The 20,240-nt window shown below is 42.0% G+C and overlaps 1 protein-coding gene across 4 annotated transcripts in view; it reads right to left on the bottom strand.

The window, feature by feature from the left end:
- Positions 1-19,933, bottom strand: part of TTC39A (tetratricopeptide repeat domain 39A) — a 50,627-nt gene extending 30,694 nt beyond the window's left edge. Inside the window, exons 1-3 of one of the 4 annotated variants that reach the window (XM_054073305.1) lie at positions 19,833-19,933; positions 9,277-9,381; positions 189-320 (exon numbers count right to left, since the gene is read on the bottom strand). In XM_054073305.1, coding sequence (XP_053929280.1) covers positions 189-320; positions 9,277-9,381; positions 19,833-19,930 — 335 coding nt within the window. In that variant the 5' untranslated portion in view covers positions 19,931-19,933. Of the gene's footprint in view, positions 1-188; positions 321-8,839; positions 8,874-9,276; positions 9,382-10,020; positions 10,227-11,445; positions 11,607-19,832 lie in introns of those variants that run through there. The other 3 variants (XM_054073306.1, XM_054073307.1, XM_054073308.1) reach the window with 3 other exon arrangements.
- Between the last annotated feature and the right edge of the window lie 307 nt (positions 19,934-20,240).

Below are 20,240 nucleotides of genomic sequence, written 5' to 3'. Positions count from 1 at the left end.
CAGTTATGTCGTCTGATCTCACAACTGACCCTCCTTTGAGCAGGAGGCTGGACTAGATGACCTCCTGATGTCCCTTCCAATCTCAGTTTTCATAGGAACTCTAGGAAACTACATGACCTTTCTTAACATCTATGTCTTTCAAAACTTTCTCATGAAGAGACTTACTGACTGAGTTGCTCCACACTTACTTTTGACAGGTGGCTTGAGCTTCCTTCATTGTATTTCCTGCATTCAGTATGTCCTGAGGATCAAATGTCATCATAGCTTGCATTTCCAATATGGTGGCATAAGTCAGTGCATGATACATACTATCTTTAGTTCTGCAAGAAAACACAAGATGCAAAGCACAGCTCATTTGACTATATATTTTTAATGCTTTTTAAAAAACAAATACTAATCCAGTTCCAGAAATTCCTCAGTCTGATGGGAATCAGGTCTAAACAAACTAGAAATCAAACACAAAGGATATGCAAAATAATCCAGAAATATTAATACATTTAGATTTGTACAAGAAACTGTGCCTACAGCTCCAGCTTCAATAACTATGCTGAGATGTTCCAATTCTGAGCCAAGGATAGCTATTACACACACATAACAAAGCACAGGAGTTAACTGCATGTCTAACCATCCAGGTGACATAGAATAAAGTTGTTTTTTTTTTAAATGCAGTATCTAATAAATACTACAACACATTACACAAATCCAGCTATTCTTCTTCTATTTTGGGAGTTACTCAGGAAAACTCAAGGAGACAAGTAATACAACGCTATAACCACAGCAAAAATAGATTTTTTCTCAACCAGATCTTCCCACCGGAAACATTCCAGTCTACACCAAACATTACAGCTTTTTCCTCCCCTCCTTTTCTGCCAACTTTCCATCCCAATTTGTTCAGCTTAAATATTCTTCAGTGGGATTTCAGATGGTGCCTCTTTTGCAGAAAGCCAAAAATTTTGGCATTAGTGCAAGGAAAACAATTAACTCCTCCCTGCAGCCACTGCCAGCACCTTTCCTCTGGTGGAAGAAGAGTTTATATAGTGCATGTATTTACAGCATTCAGCCGTACCCATGCATGTTATAATCCTTTGCAAATCAATCAAAATATCTTCAGGTCTAGAGGTCCAACAAAGTTGACTTAGGAAATATGCTGAAGGGAAAGCTCTGATGAATTCCTGCCACAGAAACTGTCTGTGGACCTTGCTAGCCCACCCCTGACAAACACCACCACTTAGACAAATCCTGCTAAAGAGCAAGAATTGCTATTTCTACTGTTCACACTTTTAAAATTAGGCAGATAATTTTATATTGCAGGCAGTATGAAAAAAATACTTGCAGGCAGACAAGGATATCCCTCCAACAAAATCTCCACCCGCAGTATGCCTGTTCTCAATAGGTATACGTCAGGTGTTGTTTCTCAAAATGAGCCACTTCAGTTCCTTTTTCTTTCAAGGAGAAAGCAGCGTGCCAGCAACGTGCCCTTGCTGCAAATAGGGCTAATGGTATCCTGAGCTGCATCAGCAGTGTTGCTGCCAGCAGGTTGAGGGAGGTGATGTTTCCCCTCTGCACGGCACTAGTGAGGTCACACCTGGAGTCACACCTGTGTGCACTTCAGGGCTCCTCAGTACAAGAGAGACACGTGCATACTTGAGAAAGTCCAACAAAGGGCCATGATGAGGACGAAAGGAATGAATTGTTTCTCCTATGAGCAAAGGGTGAGAGAGCTGGGGCTGTTCTGTCTGGAGAAGAGAAGGCTCAGAGGGATTGTATCGTGTGTAGAGACACTTGAAGGAAGGGTGCCAAGAGGATGGAGTCAGGCTCTTTTAAGTGGTGCTCAGTGACAGAACCATAGGCAATGGGCACAAACTGAAACATGGGAGGCTCTGCCTGAACATTGGGGAACACTTTTTTACTCTGAGGGTGACCGAGCACTGGCACAGGTTTCTCAGACAACTTGTGGAGTCTCCAGCTGGAAATGGCCCTGGGTAACCAGCTCTAGGTGGCCCAGCTTGAGCAGGTGACCTCCAGAGGTCTCTTTCAACCTCAACCACTCTGATTCAGTGGTTTAGTTTTAAGTGGAAAAGCCAAACTTTAAAGACACCTCAATCCACTTAATTTCTCCCCTGGGAACACACCTCCCCAGGGATTTTGATACCTGGATTGAACTGAAAGATAATGTCAAGGATAACTTAAGACACTCCTACATGAAACAGGGATCTAATAAGTCACCATGGTGACCTTGACACCTTTAAATTTCCTAGCAATTTATAAGCTATTATGCATAAATTATTTTGCTTGATGGAGTAAAGTATCTTTAAGTATCCTCAGGAGTCCCTGATGTTTGGTTAGTGCTTTCCAGAGCCAAACTACAACCTTGTGTGCACCTAACGTAACCCCTCTCATTGACATTATGCAATAAAATAACCAAAGAAAAATCCAGGTGACGATACAATCCTGACTTTCTTTGTATATCTATTTTTTGAGATCTAGTGATTAAAATAATACCTAGTACTGACACAGATTGCATTAGACAGATACAAAAGTACTTCCTTTGCCAACCTTCACAATGACAATGAAGGGCTACTTTTTTCCAATACACTCAGCACAGAGGAGGGTGGCGGTACTGAAGAAATTTGCAGAGTACGTCTTCAAATCTCATTGCAGTCTGTGTTTTGTGGCTGTGCTTAACTCCTAGCTGACTTCACCATGGCCACAGGTTACCTAACAAGCTGCTCTAAGTAACCTCTAAACCAATTTCGTGTTAAAAACTTCTTGGAAAATCACCTACTGCCATAAATACTATGAGCCCCAGACTATGCTAACACCCATCTCATCCCTAAGAGGAGTAAGAAGAACAGAGATAATGGAGAAATCAGTTTAAAATGCAGTGGAGTCACGACAGCTCTGTCTTCGCCTCCTGTATCACGATTCTTTGACTAGACTGATACTGCAAAGTAGAAAAAAAAATGAACATACTATAAAACACCAGCCTGATGAACTGTACTCATTAATTTGATTACTCATCAGCCTCAGTGGCCACAAAGAAACACACTTTGTCTCACATTTGTTGAAACAAAACCCTTCTAAAGGTTCAAATTCAAAGCACTAAGACAGATTCCTTCCAAAATTTTAGACATCTGCTTTCAAAATCAAAACAGAAAATTATTAAATTCACTGTGGTAAAAGGAAAATTGATACATATACATGGCAAAGAGGGATTTCTCTCTATGATAATCTGCTTCCAAATAACTCCTGCCCTAATCAATGGTCACATCTATTTCGCTTCTAATATCTTAAAGGAGATAATAATTACTGTTTATCATTAGTAAACTGGTATTTATCCACACTAAAATTTACTCTTCTTTTTCAGGGTCTGGGAGGCGGGCGGAAATGCAACCAACTGTAACAGCTTTCTATGCCATTTATACAAACCGTACAATTAAAGTTGTCAGTTACGCCCTGGCATATTGCCAGAAGTTTTAAGGCCTGCATTTTATATGGATGGATACAGAATGAAACTTGATAGGGTTTTTTTTTCCCCCTCCTTCTTTTGGTTCCTCAGCATCACTTTCCTTGGGACATTGTTGGAGTTAACAAGCCTTTATGACATAAATACAACTAACATTCTGATTAATGACTTATCCCAGTAGTTGGTATCACATGGCTGAATAAGAGGATTATAAGTAATATCTTTAGGCACTTGTGGAGTTATGCCACATGCCTGTTCTCCAACCACGGTGCAATCACCTTGTAGCACTGTGCTTTCTTGAGGGCGAACACTTTTATTCCTGCTTCAAAACAAGCACCTAAGCTCCCCCCCTTCAGCTGAAGTATGAAAATCAAAAAGTTCGGCTTGTTTTGGCCTCAGAATTAACCCAGGGTCTACTATTTTTTTTGTCAAAAACACTGTGCCCAAAATCTTTTTGTGGCTCCTTTTACAGCAATCCAGCAGGCAGGACATGCACCACAAGGCTCTAGAAAAGCCAGGCTTAAGTCCATGCCCTGATTTAGAATTAAGATCACAGAATAGTTAGGGTTGGAAAGGACCTTAAAGATCATCCAGTTCGAACCCCCCTGCCATGGGCAGGGACATCCCACTAGATAAGACTGCCCAAAGCCCCATCCAACCTGGCCTTGAACATCTCCAGGGATGGGGCAGCCACAACTTCCCTGGGCAACCTGTGCCAGTGCCTCAGCACTCTCACAGTGAAGAAATTCTTCCTAATGTCTAGTCTAAATCTGTCCCTCTCCAGTTTATACCCATTGCCTCTAACCCTATTTGTTACTCGCTTGTAACAAGTGAAACAAACCCAGCAGCACAGAGCGAGGAAGTCCCTCCACAGACCAGCAAACACTCCATGCATTCAGGTGTACCTGAGTGACAGAGCCTAAAACCAAAACTGTATCAGGAGAACGCGGTCCTGCAGGGCCCCAAGGCTTTCCTCATTTTTGTTCAGAAGCTCCACCCACTGCCGAGACAACCCACCTGCCTGGGCTTCCATAGAAAGTCTGCTTTGATGAATCAACATTTTCCAATAAAAATCTGTTTCCTAGGAAAACTCCTCACTAGCATTAAGCTTACAACCAGAAAAGACTGTTCTAACCAACCACCAGCCCGACTCTCTAGTTACGACAAGACACCAGAACAGTCTGAGCCAAAACGCTGCAGTTCAACAAGAGTACATCTGAACCTTTTAGATCTAAACCATTCTCCAAAATTCGTTATCTAGTAAACTCTTAGAGCTAGGAGGAGAAACCAACAGTTAAGTCAGGTTTTGGCAGCAATGTATTTATTTACAAAGATTACAAAAGATGTGTTCTTCCAGACTTCAGGCATAGATTAAAAAAACTAGAAATAATGACCTTTATGTTCTTGACATTCTTTACAACACATAGCTAAGTTGAGCACCTTCATCCAACCACCGTCTTCGCTCTACCTCTATTTGCTTCCCCCTTACTCCTTCACTGCTCTCAGTTTGACAATCTCGCCTTCTTTATTACATCAGTTCTCAGAGAAAGCTCCTCCACTCCACTGAACAACCTCACGTTTGCTTTTGTTCTACAAGGGCAGGAACATCTCACCACATGATGAAGACAAAAGGCTTCCATTCCTTAGTAACCTCCTTAAACTTTTTAACCATCAGAATAAACAAGATTAACATTTAATACTGTAAATGGCAGTCTACAATAAAAATTCCAGTGATAGTAAATAGGTACCACAGAACTGCACTCTTCCAGTAAGAGTTTCACAATCACTAGCAGAGCAGTAACACAATCTCTTCACACCTACCTGAGATACTCCCACATCAAAGGACTGAAATTACCTTTAAAACATGGCCATTCTAGAATTAACATTCCACTGAACAACATCAAGTGCTCTTCAGAGACTATTTTCAGAATAAAGTCAACTGTCTGGAAGTAAACACTCTCATACTGTTCATACAATATCACAAGCAGCAAAACAGATGGGTTACAGCTCATCCAACGATCCAGATTACTCTGTGTCATGAATTTATCTTCATTATTTACCATTCTCCCAAGTGGTTTTACATCAGCAAACTATTATGCCATGCTTTTTTTCAGGATAATTATTAAAATATTAAAAATTTGTCTTGGGCAAGGGAAAGGGACATCTCAGCATAATCAACTCTTTAATTTACGATTATCTGCTTGCAATTACATGAGGGCTAAAATCTAGTCAGCTCTTAATCTATGGATCTCGGGGTTGAGGAGGGAGATGAGGTTTTGTTTTCCCATTCCAGTGGACTGGACAGTTTCAGTGTTACTCATTGTTATAGTTAACAGGTTATATTTTGAAAATTACTGCTGTGTTTGGTGACTGAATTTAGGGAATTTCTTAAGAGTTCTTAGACTTCATGTAAATACTCCATATAAAAGACTAACTTGAACTTATTTCAGAAACTGTAAGATAATTGGAGCCTGCTATTGTACAGTGACTACTAATGACAATAAAGAAAAGTTACTCTAAAAACTAAAAGGCAGCTGAGGAAACAAGAAAAGGTATGTAATATGGGGCAAAAAGGCCAGATTAAATTTTTTTTATGAAACAAGATCATCTCTTCTTTATGATGGATTTGTTTTTCTAACGAGCAAAAATGAGCTTTACCTCAACACAAGTCTAGACACTCTCCTCAAATATTTATTTTTAAGCTGCTAGGAAAGACATCCCAGTTTTCACTCTCATACATTGCCAAATCTGCTCACAGTTACACATGGTGCAAATCAGTTGAAAATACACTTATTGTGGAAGCCAAATGTGAGTAATTTAGTGAATCTGCAGCAATGTAATACAGAGCAGAGTATGTCCTCGAGACTCAGTGGTAAAGCAGCGAAATCTATTATATGGTCATAGAATCATAGAATAGTTAGGGTTGGAAAGGACCTTAAAGATCATCCAGTTCCAATCCCCCTGCCATGGGCAGGGACACCTTCCACTAGATAAGACTGCCCAAGGCCCCATCCAACCTGGCCTTGAACATCTCCAGGGATGCGGTAGCCACAACTTCCCTGGGCAACCTGTGCCAGTGCCTCAGCACTCTCACAGTGAAGAAATTCATCCTAATGTCTAGCCTAAATCTGCCCCTCTCCAGTTTGTACTCGTTCCTCCTCTTCCTATCACCACAAGCCTTTATGAATAGTCCCTCCTTAGCTTTCCTGTAGCCCCTTCAGGCACTGGAAGGTCTCTATAAAATCTCCGCGGAGCCTGCTCTTCTTCAGGCTGAACAAGCCCAACTCTCAGCCTGTGCTTGTATGGAAGGTGCTCCAGCCCTCCGATCATCTTTGTAGCTCTCCTCTGGACCCATTCCAACAGCTCCATATCCTTCTTATGTTAAGGATTCCAGAACTGGACACAGTATTCCAGATGAGGTCTCACAAGAGGGGCAGAATCACTTCCCTCGCCCTGCTGGCCATGCTTCTATTGATGCAGCCCAGGACACGTTTTGCCTTCTGTGCTGCAAGCACACATTGCCGGCTCACGTCGAGCTTCTTATCGACCCGCACCCCCAAGTCCTTCTCTGCAGGGCTGCTCTCAAGCACATCATCCCCCATCATGTACCGAAAACAGGGATTGCCCTGACCCAGGTGCAGGACCTTTCACCTGGCCTTGTTAAACCTTATGAGGTTCTCACAGGTCCACATCTCCAGTCTCTCCAGGTCCCCCTGGATGACATCCCGTTCTTCCGGTGTGGCAACTACACCACTCAGCTTGGTATCGTCTGCAAACCCGCTAAGGGTGCACTCAATCTCACTGTCTGTATCACAGATGAAGATATTAAACAGCACTGGTCCCAGTACGGACCCCTAGAGGACACCACTCGTCACAGATCTCCATCTGGACTTTGAGCCGTTGACCACTGCTCTTTGAATAAGACCATCCAGCCAGTTTCTTATCCACCGTACTGTCCACCCATCAAATCCATCTCTCTCCAATTTACAGAGAAGGATGTTGTGGGGGACCGTGTCAAAGGCTTCACAGAAGTCTAGATAGACCACATCTATTGGTTTACCTGTGTCCACCGCTGCAGTTACTCCATCATAGAGAGCCACTAAGTTGGTCAGACAGGATTTGCCCCTGGATGATATTCTTTACAGGCACATAAAAACTGAAAAGTATTTCTTTAAACAAAGACAGTATGTTTATGGACCGTGAAAACCAATTTCAAATCTCAGCACACTGAAAGGCAACAGTGAGGAACTGATGACTCCTAAAGAAAATATTCGGTGTCACCATACCCACTCTACAGCTTTTGTCATCTCCTAAAGAGATGGAGCGTGTCCTTAATGGATATCATCTGTGGGGAAATTCAGCATCCTGTTTCTGCATTACACCCGCAAAGATCCTGCTAAAGTCTGCTAAGCCTGTACTGTCCTCACTGCCAAAACCAACAGGAATACAGGCCCTCTCATAACAACAGGATAAAAAGAAAAATCAGTTTCAAAATGGTTTTGGAGTGTGGAATAAAGCCACGTACAAAACCAGAGCATCAGCTCGTGAAATATGTTCTGCAGGGCCCAACTAAAGCTGAATGAAAACCTATCCAACGAAAGAAAGATGGATTTACAAAAAAACCTCTAACCCCATAGCCTTGCTAGCTTTTGCAGTGTTTTGGAAACTCTCTTCAATAAAATTTCTCCCTATTTTAGGCCAAGCACTGAGTAAGCCATTCCAGATGGGCACAGGGGCTTTACTGTCAGAATTTAATGAAAACGCAGTTATTCTTCTTACCATTTTTATGACATCTTCTGATGACATAAACACATAATAACACTGCTGTGAATAAACCCTGTGTCATTAATACATCCGATTCTACAATTTATCATCAATATCTTTAGCAGAGTGCACTTTCATGTAAGCTACAGATTCTGGCAACAAAAACTGAGGCTGATGTCTCAGCAAAGCAGACATGTAGTCTTTACTTTAGTTACCCCTTATGCATATCAAAGACACCTTACTGCATTACCTACAAATTTTACTCGTTCCACATTTCAGTGGCCTGAAAGGCGGCATAATGTAATTTGCCGACGGCTCAAAAATAAATGGAGAAAACTGGAGGGAAAAATGTGAATTAACCACAGATTTCAACAAGCCAAAAGCGCAGGGAACTTCAGGACAGGGTATGGAAACTCACAGACATTGTAAAGACACAACAGTTTCTAGAAGGTATTTTATGATCTCACTGCTTACAGCTGGGTCACTCATTACATGCTGGGCCACAATGTTATTAGGAAACAGAGGGCACGACCACAACACTGAAATGCAAAATAAGCTGTGAGAAAGTTTCTGCAAGTGTTTATTAGAAAACAAAAAAAGAATTCATACCTAAAGTAATGTGTCTCAAATCTGGCAATTCACGGTCAGTTGCTCCTTTAGACACAAACCCCCAAATTCTCAAATTCTCATAGTACGTAGAAAGATATGGGAAAGGAGGAGGAAAAAATAAATTCAAAGAAGATGGTTTTTATTCTTCAAGAAGGAAGAATCTCACATAGGGTATTACAGCTAAGGGGTTACTTCTCTGGACAATTCTGTACTTTTCATAGTTGCCTTTGATCAATCCTGTTATTTACTCATCCAAGTGTAAAGCACTTATTGTCTTCCCCAAAACTTAGCACATTAACTTACCGCCCCCTCTTGAAATAAACCATGCAGTCCTATCAACTAATAATGGAGAACCAGCTGTCTTAATCAATTCTCCTGAGAGACGGTGAAGCAAAGAAAAATAAACAGAGGAAAACTAGTAAAAGTAACCAACTTACTTTGCTTGTAAAGAAGCCAAAGCATCTGAGAACTTGTTGTTAAGAAACAAATCCAGAGCTGCCATGCACTCATGCAACGCCACGTTGAGGTCTGATGTAGGTGACCTGTCAGAGAAGAAAATAAACTTAGCACATCAGTCCTCCTTCTCCGGTGCACTGCTGCCACATTCAAACCCCTCTTCTTTAGTTCCAGACTTATTCTCACGTATAACTGGCTATTCCATTTCTAGTGACAGCACAAAATTAAAGTGACTTCTATTAAATCTGTGGTTTGGCTTTTTTTTAACTATGATCTTACCCTGTGACACGCGGAAAGCAATTTAAGCTTTGTACTTTTCAAAAATAAGATAAACTGTATGTACTGTAAATAAGAACCTCGACATGCAGAAGTTACTGTTTGGGAGCACAGCAGTTTGATGAGCTCAGATATCAAGAACACAGAATCACTTGGTGACAACCCACATCTGACTGTGTGTAAGGCTGACAGAGACTACAGGTGGGTGATGTCAAGATCATGCTGTCACTTTAAGGATAAAACAGTGACTACTGCTGGAACATCTGTGTTAGTTCAGTTCATGTTCAATTTGGTTCCTGACCATCAGGCCACCACAGGCTTGCAGGCAGGTTAAAATTTCACATTGTGCATGCTCCTGGGAACACTGCTGTCCCTAAGAAGGGCTACTGCACTCAAACAAAAAAATACTGCTGCCGCATCTCCAAGTCAGAAGGTTCTCAGTGGCTTACTCTGGCTGTACTTTTCTCCTTTACAACATTCAGATGTCAGCCTGACCCATCACAAGGTTTCTCAGCTGGTCTTTGAGTTACTGGCAGCAGGATAATACAGACCAGCTGAACAAGTTTGGCCCAACTTCATCATCACCAGAACTGCCAGACAAAAAAAATCCACAGAAGAAACAATAAGGCGTTGGACTAACAAAGTTAAGGTCACCTGGCCAACGTTAGGACAGTTGAAACATCTGAATCTAATGATCAAAGAGCTGCATTGCACAAATATGTTATATACAAGTCTGCACAAAAAAGTTCCCTCAACAAAATACAAACATATCCTCATTGTGTTCCTGGCTCTGAAAAGCTCTAACTGATGGGATCTGTCTTGTGACTTAGAAACTATGCTACTTCTTTAAAAATATGGCACACTACAGCCTGTTGAAAGGAAAAGCAGAAAGAAAAGCCCTGGTATCAGCTTAAGGAAAAGGAAGGGGAGCACAGAACAAACAGATAGCATCAGTAATAACCACTGACTGCAGCAGTGTTTGCTTTCGTTTTTAAGAATAATGACTGCAAAGAAAAAGGTGCGTAACTATACATATGAAAAACAGGATTATAAATCTGAGAGAAACATTATGTGACATTGTTCATAGTGTCTGTTTTCATCACACTGCAAATCCTTCTGCACAAGGAGACTCTTCAAGTGCTTTGCAAACATTGATTAGCCAAGTCTTGGCAGACGTCTCCTACAATATGCAGTATCAGGTCTGCCTAACTATTCTGAGCCTTACTTACTCTAACAATTAAAACTTTGCCAGTTGTTGTTTACATGTATTACAATTCTTATCATCCTTCAAAAATCTTTGTCCCTGAACCAAACAGCATATTTAACACTACATAAAACATGTTTTCTTCTGTTTTACAATTCTTTGACTACTAACATTTTACCTGTTTTTTTTTCTTTTTTTCTTGTCATGCAGGAAAACTACCCCATTCAATACAAACAAACCTTTTCAAAATATTCCTTTGTAACAGAAAAATCTAACAAAGAAAAAAACACTACTGAAGCTCAAAGCACAAATAAGCTATATTACTTAATTAACTTTTTCTGGAATAAAAACTATTAACACAATGCCATCTCCAACAGCAGCAAAAATACAAGTTGCACAGTTCCTTCATGCCCCAAGGAAACCTGACATTTGCTGTAATGCCCAAGTAAAGGGCTTAAGACCTGAACACAATATCCACCTTACATAAATGCTACAAAACATCATTTATTGCGTTAACAATAAGGAAGAAATACTTCAAGCTATAGAGTGCTCAGCATTTCAGCAAACTGATTAGTCATGCTTCAGTGGGCTGCAGATTCTCTCCTGCTCTCAATAACAAGATCAGAATTGCCTCTAAGCTAAATGGAAAATGCTGTGCACTGCTACTTACCTTTCTGCTAAATCCCTTGTGCTTTCTGACATAGTCACTTGCATGGTCACTCGGCATCAAGGCACCAACATCCAGCAGCACCAGCAGCAGCACTGGGTGCTACGTAACCAGCTCGGAGCGACAGTCACACTGCAAGTGCAGGATAGGGCAGCTCTGCCTGCCTGCGATACCATCCTCTCTGATTGGTCATTACAGATGATACCATGAGAGTTATGAGCATCGCTAGTTCACTTACGACATACTATAAATGAGCAATTTGGGTGCCGGTTCACGACACGTGAAGTTCATACATCACTGGATACTACTAATGTAGAAGGCGTTGGCAGTTGCCAGCATCTTTGATCTACAGACCTGTCTGAAACTAGTGCTATCTTTCATTCAGTACAAGCTTGGCAGAAGTCAAATATCCCTGTAATTACAGATCTGAAACAACAAAAATTACAGCACACTGCAGCAGACCATGTCAAAAACCTGTGAACCAGGACAGAGAGTCAAATGAGGCCGGCTGACAGGCAGGAGAAATGAGCATTAATTGCTGCAAGTGTGAGAAACAGGTGAGAGAGACAAGAAAGTACTTCTCCCCAGCAAGGATTCTCCACAAAACAGGCTTCAATCCACCAGGCAAACTGCTTCTTCTCATCGGTTCTTACCCCTTTGGGCAGCAGTAAGACTTGACACAGTCTTTGTAAACTACTGTCTTTAAGGTCACAACACTTAATGGTGTGGGTTAGCATAAACAACTTAATCAGTAGAGGGGGCTCATGTGGCCAGTTTAGCCCAAAATGGTGAACGCTCCCAAACTGCTTTCCTGGCATGTCAGCAGCACTGGTCCTGTGTATAAGAGGAGTTACAAGCAGCAAAAGCAGTCAACCCGCTCATTAATGATAGCTGGACTGTAGAAGTTGATCAGCCATGATCTACTTAGATAAATTAATTTCTTCAAGAGCGTCTAATGTTAAAAACTATACATATCTTTTCTCCTATGCATGGTCTTATTTGTTAGATTACATAATGCAGCACCCAGCATGAATACAGCAGCTGCTGAAGGAAGAGCCCAAAATGCTTAACAAGCAAAGGATAATTTCAGGAAGATACTCTGCAGACTTTAACATACCTGATTAGATCTCTTGCTGGTTTTATGACATCCTGTGCAGGAAAAACCTACGCTGCATTTGGTATAAAAATTATTGTAAAAGATCCACAGGCTGCCCCATTAATGACTTCATTACATATCCACAAGAGCACCACGTACCTGGGCCACAGCAGGAGATAAAAGGTATTACTGGGTCTTTCTCCCCAACTTGGGAATAACTGCCGCTTACAATTTAAAATTAACCAGGGTGCTTCCATAGCAGGATCGCGAGCCACTCTGAAAAGATTACTCAACATTTTCACTAGCTGTTTATACAATTTCTATTCAATACCGTATTTCTCCAAATGGTCTTTAAAGTTCTGTATGGTGAAGGCTCTGGCTGTTTCTGCCAAGTTCTTCAAGTCTTGAATTGGCTGGTTTTTATTTGAATACCACTTCTCTGGAAGCAATATACATTCAGACAACCTTTAGCATCCAACCCCTCTATCCCCACATGTATCAATGTTTTCTTTTAACTAAAGAAAACAAATCTGAAAAAATAAGATCTGAAATACTTCCAGATTTAAGCCATCTTCTCCTCTGTTTTAGAAGCTTCTTTCCTTTTTTGCTTTCTGGCAGCAGGTCTTGCAAAGGACAGGAATATGGTTCTCACTGTGATTTTATTATTTATGAAATCAAGGTTCTCTGCCCTGGGAATCATGACTGGCAGTGCTTTACAAATTGTAATTACAGTCTACTCTGTGACTTAAGGCAAGACCTGATCTCCTTACTCCACTACATCCTCATGGTCTAAGTGCAATTACTGGGGACATCCTAGGCAATGCCCCTTAAACATCAAATCCTTTTTATGCCAACAGCAATATCAGACAAAATGAATACACAGACCTAAGCAAAACTGATTTCTGAACACTAATGAAAAGTAAAGCATTTTCAAAAGTAAAGAATCATGTTTCCATGATCAAAAAGAGGGGGAGGAAAGGCTTTTTTGAGGATAGGCATTACAGTATTTTTGCATTTTTTATTTCAGCGTGCATGATGTTGACTGGTTTCTCACTAAAAGTTTGTATTGCATATGCTTTACCATTTGTAATTGGGTTTTATGGATTTCCTCAATAAAAAGGATCTTGCACCTGTATTCTGCAAAATGCTGACTTACCAACTCATTCAACTTCAGTAATTATTAGAACTTTGCAAAAAAGCTAAGTCTGGAGTTTGTGCCTTTATAGCAACACTTTCAACAGTAATTCAAGAGCTCCCTCAGCATTGTGAAACACTGAAAGCAAGTTAAATCAGTCATAATTGAGTACACGGATACATTTCTCTGCCAAATCTACTTTATCTGCATAAGTCAGCTGAGGTAGTGTGCACTGGGAACTTCATTTGGAGGAAGAGAATAAAATACAAAGAATCAACCACAACTGAGCTAAACCAGTACTTGATGAGAAACCACCACAGAGAAGACCAATTGCTGGTGACTCAGTACTCAATCTTCTTCTCCCTGTCATCAGGAGGCTCCTGGAGTGAGGAGCAATGGAAGCCCGCTCTGTTTTCCCAAATACAGGCTAGTCCCAAAGATGTAAAGCAAGTGAGATGCAAGATCAGAGAAAAGCATCTAGTGGAAAGACTATATTTCCATCCCAAAGAAACTTCACAGCAAAATCTCCGTGATCATACTAGGGATCTTCTATCTCAAGGGCTTGAACCACATCAGCATGACTGGGCTCAGTAATGACTGATGCTACTTTCATCTTACAACATCAGCAGAGCTACTCTAATGAACACCAGCCTGGGTTTTGGCTTGATTGCTGCAATAATTCCATCTATACTGCACAGCTGGCTTCTGCTCCTTGCAGCCCCACTGACACATTCCTTCTGCAACACAACAGAAACCATTTAGCACCCAGTTACTACATGGAAGGCAAGGAGAACACAGTGGTTTTTAATGAAGGGTTACAATTTCAGCTCAAAAGTTTCGCATTAAGTAATTTGGATTTTATTTTATGTTTAGCAAAACACTACACAGTGTTTTGGCCTCCTTCACTCCCTTCATATCAAGGACTTTCTACATAACACACAGTTTTGATTTTTGCATGAAAATGCTCATCGTGCTATTAAGAAGCAGCACAAACACTCACAGCACTGGCGGAAAGGACTGACTTGCACCAATGCATATTTTTGCAGCTCTTTTAAGCTACATGCATCCATAATGAATATACCTGGCAGCACACCTTACTGCTATGACTCAGAGAGCCAAGGATGTAAAGAGAAACAATAATTAGCACTACATTCTCTCTGTCTTTACAAAGAGATGTAGAGAGGGTCGCTTCAAGCTACGTAGTCAGAAAAGAGCAATAAATTGTTAAACAACTTCTTTCTAGAGTATGAAGCAGAACTGTAAAGAGATTAGTCTCACATGCTCAAAGCAGCTTCATTTTTTCTGAAGAGGAAGGAGTAGTAAAACCATTTGCTCCCTACAAAAGCTGCGCCACTCAGGCCACCCAAGCTTCATCAGCGCTAACACTTCAACCATTCACAGAAGTGAGGAGCATCCCAAAGCACAATTCCAAGCTCTGCTTGGAATCAAAAACCACTTTCCAACATACAAACACCTGACCAACATATGTGGCAGGTACCATCACTGACACCAAGATGTCCTTCTCACCGCACGCTTTCAAAAATACCACCACTGAACACAGAAATTCTTGCCATTACACCAGTTTCTCACCTCATAATGCTGGATAATCACAGAGACACTACAAGACACCAGCAGACACCTGGAGTAACTTCCTCAGCCTTTTCAAGTTTGTCAGGTCATTTCTAAATCAATGACTACCACTTTTCTAAATAGATGACTGCTTTGAGCAACACTGGGTTACAAATGTTCTGAGCCTCAGACTGAAAAAATACATTCAAAGAAAAAAAAAAAAAGAAGCACCTTACTTGGGAAGAATTTTTTTCCCACTTCTGCAAATATTTCCAAAACCACACGTGATCAGCAATAATCTCAGATGAACAGCACTCCCATTACCATGAAAAAGAGAACCAGTAAGCAGTTCTCACAATAATTTATTACTATTCAGTTTTCAGGCAATACAGAAACTTGTTCATAATTCAAAAGTAAGTAAGTTAATGCAAGAACATTAATTCTACTGTATCCTTTCCCATTCTATTTGCCAAGCTAGTAATACCTCAGCATTTAACTTTTTGTGTTCTCAAACACCGCTCTGGCCCATGACCGATTCCTCAGTGCTGCCGAAACACCATTACTTCTAACAACAAACAAACTGGAAAGGTTTCGATATCCGAGTTCTCCAAATATCCTGTATAGAAACACAACAGTGATGCAAGGGTGGAATTCAGGAGATCTTTGTCAGTATTTCAAGTTGTACACAGAGTATGACATGATTTATTTTTGAGATTAACTCAGCTCTGAAACCACTAAGTTGCTGATGCCTCAGCAATGTCAAAAGGTCTCTTAAAAAGATACTCCAGCTTTCAGCGAGTGTTTCAGTGAAAGCTCACAAAAGAAAGGGATGTGGCAAAGCAGTCAAGTAAGCAGAACAAAGTCCAGGGCATCAGCAGACTTGTGTTCTGCTCTGGTCCCACTGCTGTTTAACTGGCACCAAGCAGGATCTAGGTTGCACTATGATCACAGTTCTCATCCTGTATTTGAACAGCAAACAACACAATAAAGTCATTATGATAGGTTTGTTCAGACAAATAGAAAGTGTTGTTGCTGTTTTTACAGTTCCCTTTCCGAATATACTGCCATGACTACTCACAGAGGGCTACATGCCCCACTGTGGGTGATTATTCCCAGCGAGTAGAATTAACTGCATCAGAGAGAATAAAAAAAAAATATTTTTATACACACGCTACAGTCTGTAAACTGATGAATTATCAACCCAAGCATCCTGGAACTGCTAGAACCTACTGGAATGTACACAGAAAAATCAGCTCACACAGGGTCAAAATTAAAAGAAAACAAATTTTCATATTAAAACGACTGAGCAATCAACAAGAGCTGCACCAGGCAGTTGTGTTGCAGTGGTGTTGAGCACATTTAGGTACCCAGTAAACTAACAAGAAAGCGATTAAGCAAAATGCAAGCTCACATTTGCCACATCCATGGTAAGAAACCAGACAGACTCTGACAAATTTGTTTTTGTAAGGACTGCAAGATCAAGATAGAGGTCTGTATTATTTCTGAAATAAGATTCAGTGGAAATTTAAGGAGGGATATTATGCAATTTCCCCTTTTGGTTGGATTCTCCATTACCTAGCAACAGTAAAGACTGACTGGTAGATTAAAGTAGTTTTCTACGCACCTTCGGTGTTCTGTAAAGTCTGGTTTCTACTTTCTTATGCAGATTTACATTTCCCTTCTTTCAGACATTCAGTGTGGTGATGAATGTGGAAGCGATGAAAGACACATTTTGGCTGAAAAGGCATTTTCCCACAGTACTTAATCTGAGCTGAAATGTTTCTTGGTTTGTGTTTTATTTATTTTGGGTTTTTAATTAAATCTATGCAAAGTATTTTCAAAATAAATTACTCTGCAATATGTTTTACTGCAACTTAAAGAAAAAATAATCATGCTTTTGTTTCAATTCCATTGCTGAACAGTACTTTAGGCTCTCATAAAAAAAAAAATCTATAGAAATGGCACAAAAGACTTTAACAAACAGAGAACTGTTGATTTGCCTTTAATCATTATTTTACAAGAATTTTCAGATTATGTTTCCCTGAGAGCTTCCAACAACCTGACTGTAAATTTTAGGAGTCATCTGCAAAGCCTTCTTTCACGCTACCTTGGCAAATAACAATGCCACTTTCTCTCCAATTACATAAAAATTCAAGCCTAGCACTTCAATACGCCTTATAACTCTTGAACCTGCCTAATATTGAAACAATAGTCAAAACCAGAAAAAAAGTACTAGTAGCAAGTTTTCTTGGCACTCAGTATTTCTAAAGACATTTAGAAGAGTTATTCTTAGGCACAATGGCTTCAAGCAGCCGACAGTTATTCTCTCCATTTCAGAGTGCAAAAACAATTAAATAAGCTACCTGAGGATAAAAGCAAAAACAAACTAAACCAAAACCAAAACAAAACAAAAAACCCAACCAAGGCTGATTTTGAAGTCAGAATTAGAGCAATCTGTGATCTTTCTGGCATTTTTTTCCCTTCTTTCTGACAGGAGACACTGGTGAAAATTGAAAACCTTCATGTAGATACAGTGAGACAATTTCATCAGCTCGGGATAATAATTTTAGTTAAAGCCAATGAGAAAGAAAGATAAAATCACATGTAAATTCAGTATCACATTCTATTTGATTTGCATTCAAGACTCAAGCCATGAAGCTGAGTACATCTGAATGACCACCCTAGCATTCTGTCTCCCTTCTGACAGTTGTTTTCTCCAAAAAGATGACTCAAAGTTTTATTATCAAAATGAAGACAAAAGCTGAAAGTCTGCAAAATAGGTCATTTTCCACCACCACTCCTCAAAAAAAACCACCTAGCATTTAGTTTTTAGTTCCTACCAGTCCATTAGGCAATCATGTCCTCCACCTATAAACTAAAAATGAAAATCTATTCCCAAAAAACATCTGAAACTTAAGAAAGCACAAGCTCAGCCCTGAAAAAAACACTGCCTAGGAGCTTCATTGGGGGTCCAAAGGAGCACTTTGAGTAAAATATGAACTACAATATGAAAAAAGTCATATTTTCCCCAAAAGTAGTAAAAATCTGGAGAGATACATATACGCTTTCAACATTTTGTACTACAGCAACTGAAATATCTAAAGCACTTTACATCTCAGTACAATGTCAGACTGCAATGAAGACAGCTGGTTCCAGTAGATGGAGCTGCAGAAAGGCGATGACGACTCCGCACCAAGCTCTTCCGCAGCTTCAGTAACACAGTCTGACTTGTGGGACAACCTGCCCAACCCAGGAAAATTCAGCAAACTCCTTCCTGCTTCTGATTCTGCAAACATTACTCTCTACATTCAAAATTTTCTGAAGCGCAACGTGGTCATAATTGTAATCTCTCAGCCTTTGCTACTACTGTTGTCAATGCAAACACAAGACGGGGAAGGCGTTGCGAGATGTCATTTAAAAATCATTATTGCAAACATACGGCCCCTTCCCCACCCTGGAGAGTCAAATGAAAATTAACAATAAAAAAAGTTGGCCTATTAAAGAGTTATCAAGAGAGAGCAGGGCAACAAAACTGTACCAGGCTATTAGAAACACCAGAATGTGTCATTTTAGATTATTAGCAGGGCTAATTGACTGTGGGTTTTAATCCTGTGGGACTTTGTTGCTTTAAGCGCCGGTAGACACCCCCCGTCCACTCTCTAACAACCCCCACGTTCACACAGATGCCATCAAAAATGAGCACTATCGTGGAGCTTATCCAACCTAAAATCCAGGGGATGTTTTCCACCATGGTTTCTGCAGGAGAGGAAAAGTCTTGGGTTGTTTGCTGTTTTCAGCTTTAAGGTACAGGGAAAGCACCGAAGCAAAGAAGGAGCAAAACGCCACTTCCAACACTCCATTAAGAACCACGAATGGACGTTCACCACCCTTCTAAGCAGAGAAGGGGTTTGCTGACCTCACGAAGCGCCCTCCTCAAAGTTTCTACTCCTGCAGAGGTTATAAAGCAGATCATTTCAAACAAGGTGTGCCAAGCAAGGAATCCACGATCAGGCCTTTAATGCAGCCACGTCTAAAACCCACCGCGCCGTCACCAGCGGGGAGGAATGTTATTTGCACACTGATTCAGCTGTTGAAGAAACAGCTCCCTCAGAGGCTCCCAAAGGGAGTCGGTGTGTTCCAAGTGCACACGTGGACAGGACAGGAGTTCTCCACCTGCAGCTCCTCGATGGGGCTGAGCAAGAAGGCATCGAGTTACCGAGTCCTTCTCGCCGACGTTCCGCTCCCCTTTTCCCTCAGCGAAAGGGATGGAGTCCTCCCCAGCCCCGGCACCGCTCTGCCGCTCAAAGTTAATTTGCCCGTCGCTACCGAAGGGCCGCGGCACCGGGGGGTCATCAGGGGCAGCGAATGCCTTCCTCTAACAAAAAAGAAAGCCCCGAGAGTGCGAAGAACCCCTCCCGCGGCCTCCGGGGGCTCCGTCCGGACCGGTGAGGGGACGGACAGACGGGCAGAGCCGCTGGCTCGGAGCGCGGCTCGGTTCCCGCCGGCCGCAGCTCCTCCCGCAGCCCCCGGGCACGGGCTGCACCCGCCGAGCCCCCCCCGGCCGAGCCCCCGCCCCAGCCCGGGCCCTACCCGCCGCTGCCGCCCGCCCGGGCGTCCATGGAGGCGTCCCCAGAGGCGTCCCGGCAACCGCGCGGAGAGAGGGCTGCGGAGCGGAGCCCTCGGCGCATGATCGGGCAGCGCCGGGCGGGGCCGCCGGCAGGTGAGCGGCTGCGGCAGCGCCCGCCCCGCCGCGGGGATGCGGGATGCTCCATCGGGGTGGGGACGAGGGACACGGGATGGGAAGGATGGATGCGGGATGCAGGCGGCCCCGGTGCCTCCCTCGGGATGGGAACGTGGGATGCGGGGTGGTCCAGGCTGCCTCCCTCGGGATGGGAACGAAGGATGCGGGATGAAGGGCGGCCCCAGCTGCCTCCCTCGGGATGGGAACGAAGGATGCGGGATGCAGGGCGGCCCCAACTGCCTCCCTCGGGATGGGGA

Source organism: Cuculus canorus, chromosome 8, assembly GCF_017976375.1.
Source record: "Cuculus canorus isolate bCucCan1 chromosome 8, bCucCan1.pri, whole genome shotgun sequence".
Lineage (NCBI taxonomy): Eukaryota > Metazoa > Chordata > Aves > Cuculiformes > Cuculidae > Cuculus > Cuculus canorus.
This window is presented reverse-complemented; position numbering and strand designations above follow the sequence as displayed.